At 49.7% G+C, this 5,421-nt stretch overlaps 1 protein-coding gene across 1 annotated transcript; it reads right to left on the reverse strand.

The window, feature by feature from the left end:
• Window positions 1-3,913: 3,913 nt before the first annotated feature.
• On the reverse strand, window positions 3,914-4,710 carry LOC124679150 (LOB domain-containing protein 37-like). Its single transcript, XM_047214960.1, has 2 exons — window positions 4,527-4,710; window positions 3,914-4,419 (listed from the first exon to the last, which is right to left on the reverse strand). Exons 1-2 carry the CDS (start codon window positions 4,708-4,710, stop codon window positions 3,938-3,940), a joined length of 666 nt encoding a protein of 221 aa, XP_047070916.1. The 3' UTR covers window positions 3,914-3,937.
• Between the last annotated feature and the right edge of the window lie 711 nt (window positions 4,711-5,421).

The raw sequence follows: 5,421 nt of genomic DNA on the forward strand, positions 1-5,421 counted from the left end.
ACAACAACATGACTACATGTGTGATTCTCCAAAATAGGATCATCGCGGATGAGACGGACTTGGACTTGGAGTTTTTCTATGATAATGTTGGTAGCTTTGCCAAACTAACAAAAAATCTAGATCCGATTCAAGCATTTATTAAGACCTAAGGGCAGATTGAAGACAATGCCACGCGTACCCAGCTTCGTGATGATCTCATTGGGCACCGTTGCATGGGTGGTGGTTCCCATCTTTTATTCATTTGATTTCATTTTTTGATATGTGATTTGAACGTTTATTTGCTTCCCGAGCCATTCGCTATTGGTTTAATTATTTGGTATTGAACTACTGATTTAATTTGTATTATAGTTGTATTGTCTGATATTTAAAACATTTATTAGTTTATGTTGTTGTCACATTTAATTACATTGAGTTATCCAAAATCCTACACATGTGCTAAAATGGTAAAAATGTTGAAAACATAGATTTACGGTTGTGCGGGGCCTCCATGGAACAGATCCCGTAAATGAAACCGTCAAACCAAAGATTAGGTGGGATCTCGCGTGATGGTGTAAAACCGTTTTTGAACACCCAATATACACGTTTGACAAGCACGATTTTATGGGATCTGTTAGAATTTTTCTTAGTAGAGCTAGAAAAGTTGCCCTTATAAGCTACTCCAACTCTATTTCAACTAACAATGTGGGGTTAAACCTTATCTCCATAGCTCCAAGCTACCGTAGTAGATGAACTTTTGAGATTTTGAATTTTGTACGCTATAAGGCGCATATAAGTTTGAAAGAAAGCTTGGACCCATAAAAAGGACAAAAGTCCAAAATGAACCATGAACTCATAGCCCGAATGTAAATCGAACACCTAACTCACAATACCCGTAATCGACACTTTGAAATATGTGATATCAGTCTAATTTAAACCTTGAGACATCTTATGCAGGAAAACACTAACATGGCTGAGATTTCTGTCAGTAGTGGGGCCAGGGTACCGTTGCACTTACCGCATCGGGGGATGGAGTCGTTACGCATGCGCGAGTGAAATAAGTAGGGAACAAAATTAGGTTTCATAATCTCTCCCCCCTACTCCGAGGTGATTGTTGGCAGCGGAGCGGTGCGCCAGAGTACGTTGTGGTCTTCCGGTCTATCTTCCGCTCTAACTTCCGAGATGCTACAAGAAGGAGGGGGAGGAAGTGAGGTCACCGGTGCCCTACAGGGAGAACCTGATGGCGTATGAGCCGGCGAAGTTTTGCTGGTGCAATCCAGTGAGGAATGCACCTAGGTGGATATCGTGGAGTAGCCGAACCTAGGCAGGGAGTACTACGCATGTGTATGTGCTATGGTAAGCTTGAAATCTTCTGAATTTTGGCCTGCTTTCTTCTCCTTTCCCTCTATAATTCACTTGTGTTGGTTTAGAACGTCGTTGGTTTTGGTTATGTGGAATGGAATGATCCTCTATTGCCAAAGTCTTGGACCAGATTTCTTGGTGATTTCCGCGATGAAGTGTGGAGGCTGTGAGGTGAAGAACAGGCGGGAAGAGAATTTCTCATTCAGGATCAGCAAGATCTACTGAAAGAGAACGGTGCAAAAAATAAAGAGAAAATTTGAGAAAGTGGTGTTCATTTTAATTGTATTTGTGATAGGTGTAGTTGCATGAAAGTTGTTTATTTGGTGAATTAGTATGAAACTCGCCACAGAGTAATGAAGTTCTATGCAATGTGTACCCCTGGCAAATTTCTATGAATTTGAATATTCTAGCAGTTTAAAATTTGTGTAAAATTTGTGTAAAATTCTATCATTTCTACTGGGACATGTGCAGATTCACAACAAACGCAATATTGTTTACATTTGAATCAACAATTTTGACAGCAACATAGCCTAGATATCAACACAAATATAGAATAGAAATGAATTTAAACACCATCTTAGCTCTATTTAACTAGAAATGTTGATAAAAACATAAACTGCATGTTTGCAAGTTTGACATAACCTGGATATCAACAAAGGAAATTGTGGCATATAATCTATGTTTGCAACATTACACACAGATCAATGATCATGACACAAAGTACTTTAGTACATGATCAACAAAAGGACATAACAACAACTACAACATGCTTCAGTAGTGCCACTTCCAGTAAGTATCGATAGATGGGAACTGAAGGTGCAACTATTGTCTTTTTTTTCACCAGTGCTAGTACATGATCTTTCAGAAACCCTTTCACCTCCTCCAAAGATAACTTGTCCCTCTCAATCTGTGACATGTCTTCATCCCCCCCCCCCCCTACCCACACACGCACATATTCCATATTAGGACAAATGCAGCCGAAATCGCCTCCAAAGTGAAATCTGGATTCCGAATGTCCATAGGGTCCATGATTGAACTGAAATAAATACAAAATATCACTCCACAGGCCAAATATGAACAATATCAACCACAAAGCCGCACCCATATCGACCAAAAAACCTAACTTTACCACCACCAAAACCCCCTCCTAATTTTTCCGCCTAAACCCTAGCCCTAATGCCGCAGAGAGATGGCAAAGTACGATGAATGGAGGCGGAGGACGTCGGAGAATTTACCTTCGACGCTACAAATCGTGGTCGTTGTTGATCAACCACCCGTCGCCATGGCCGTCGCCGGAATAGTGGATGAATGCCAGGGATGCCTCGAATGGAGATGGCTGGACTGCGTGGGCCACAATGGACATGCCCATCTTCTTTTGTCCTAGACGCGCCTCACAATGCCCCTTTCTCTCACCCCCTCAAAATATGTGTCACGTTAGCGAAGCACTATTTGGTAACGACCATCGGTGTTAAAATTATGTCGGCGTCACATATTCAGAGTGCCGATTACGGGGTTTGTGAATTCAAGGTTAGGTTTAGCTTCTATCTACAAGTTCAAGGTTCATTTTGGATATTTTTCTAAAAAAGAAATCTTACAACCGCACACATACAATAATAATGTGAGACTAAACTTTATTTTTCATATATCGTGGCTGCCACAAGTGATGGACTTTTGAGATTTCAAAATTTGTAGACTATAAAAGCATATATAGGTCGAACAGAAAGCTTGGAACCCATAATAAAGAATATCTTACGGTCCCTGCAGACATACGATCCCCAGGTCTAGTTGAACGACGGCGCACGTACTCCATAGCACGGTACAAAGCTAGGCCGGCGGTGAGGCACGGGCACTGCAGAGGTAATTGGACGTGTCGCAGCAAGTTGGCAGTAGCTGCCGCCTGCCTGCCGGCCCGCGACACCGGTGCGGCAGAAAGACGCCGCGTCGCAGGGTCGGGGGCGGTCGCCTTCCGGTGCGGGTGGTCACACACCCCGAAACGCGGCGCCGCGTACGTACTAGCCCCTGCGCAAAGCTGAACCGCCGTATCTATCGAACCCCACGGCACGATACGGCCGCTTTGGATTCTAGCAACGGGTGATCAATCATATGGCCAGTTAACAACAACAATGGAGTTCTTCCGCTAAAGCATGAGCTTGCTGACCAACACTACTAACCACGCTAGTAATTCGGATAAGCAGTTGAGCTGACCCATGAGGATAAGATCGCAGTACTAGCTTTAGTGTGTACTCTTGTTTAACGATCTTTGTGTTAGTGCTAACAAAGTAAGTACAGTAGACTAATACTTGGAGTTACTTTTTCACTAATATTTGGAGTTGAGAAGAAACAAAGCCGGCCGGGGCGATATGATCTAGTCATCTGATATCGAAGACTCGGCGTAGTCATCTGATATGACTCATCTCGGTGTCACACACCAAGCCGGCGGTTTCTGCACGCCCAAAAAGCAAAAACTAATCGAGGACGCCTCGCCGTCGCCGGCGAGAAGACAGGCTAGCAAAAAGTTCACCGGGAAAGCTCGACCACCCGCACCAGGACACCGTCAATCGGAAGCGGGATGAACCGGAAAAGCTAATAATTAGGAGGCCTAGACGAAAAGTTTGAGCAGCTCAGGCTCCCTCTCGCCCCCAGCGCTCGTGGTCACGGAGGCGTCGGAGCTCATCGACGGCGTGCCGGCCCGTCGTCGCTCCCCTGCCGCCGCCGCTGCCGCCGTGGGCGATCCGGGGGTGAGGAAGAGCCCGAGATCGCACGAGGGTTCCTGGTGGGCCGCCGGCGCCCAGAGCTTCCGCGCCGACGTCGACGTCGCCGCCGCCCGCTTGGCCGTGGAGAAGGTGGAGCACCCCACCGCTGCGCGCCTGGCGGAGGACGCGAAGAGGTCGCTGCCGCCGACGCCGCCCTCGGGGACGCCGCCCGCGAGCTCCGGCAGCGGGCCGACGGCGGCGCCGCGGAGCACGGCCTGGACCGCCGCCTCGCAGAGGTGCCAGCTCCCCGCCCAGAGCAGCCCCACGGCGCCGCTCACCGGGTTGATCGTGCGCCCCGCCGCCTCGTACAGCAGCGACTGGAACACCGCTGTAGATAATCCACCACCATGCAAACGAACATCAGCTGAGAGCGAGCCCAAGAGCCAAGATAAAGTGGCCGTGCAAACAAGAGGATGGTGAGCACTTTTGTGGTACCTGGGCGCTGCGGTTCGGGGACGGCGGTGAGGAAGGACATGAGCCCGGCGCGGCCGAAGAACTTGGCGGCGAAGAGCGTGGCGTGGCCCTGGGCCTCGGCGGCGTCGATCCAGAGCAGGCAGGGCCGCAGCACGCAGTCGTCGTTGCAGCCCTTGCGCAGCACGCGGCACCCGTTGCAGCTCATCCCCCACTCCACCCCGCTCATACAACACACACACACACACTCGATGATCAAGAGCTCGACCAACCTCGACCTCGACCTCGCCCACGGCCAGGGAGGAGACGAGTATATAAGCACACCAGCAGCGAGCGAGGAAGAAGTAACCAGCCAGGGTTAACCATGGGGTTGGGTTAACTTGCGCGCGCGCGTGCAGTGTGGTGAGGTGAGGTTCACTCCAGCTCCAGGCTCCGGGGGTGCGGGGTGCGGCTCCGTGTCTCCGCGGCCGGTCGGGACCGTCGGATCGGGGGATGTGGGCCCTGCGCACGCGCGCGCGGGGGCGCCTCGGGTGGTGCGCGCCTCGCGTTCGCCCCGTCCAGTTGAGTGGAGTGTTTTTCGCCACTCTTTTTCGCCGCTTTTGCGGGGTGCGTGGATCCGCACATTGGGCTGGGGTGGCTGCGCCCACGTCATGGCCGTCCTCCTCTGGTTTGGAACCTTGTGCGTTTCGTGCTCATCGCGCCAGGCAATTGTGAACCAGTGCACCACAAAGCTTGTAGCATGAAAATTGCTCCATCACCCGTATAGCCTACGCACTTTCGGCGCGATCACTGGTAGGCAGACGTCCTCTGGACCGGTGCCAATCCGGGCGCTGCAATTAAATAGACCACACGCACAGGAAGTATCCCGCAGAAAGCTAGTTTCGATAGTACAAATATTAGTACAACCCACGCTTGAAAG

The sequence above is a fragment of the Lolium rigidum genome, chromosome 7 (genome assembly GCF_022539505.1).
Source record: "Lolium rigidum isolate FL_2022 chromosome 7, APGP_CSIRO_Lrig_0.1, whole genome shotgun sequence".
In the NCBI taxonomy this organism is placed as follows: domain Eukaryota; kingdom Viridiplantae; phylum Streptophyta; class Magnoliopsida; order Poales; family Poaceae; genus Lolium; species Lolium rigidum.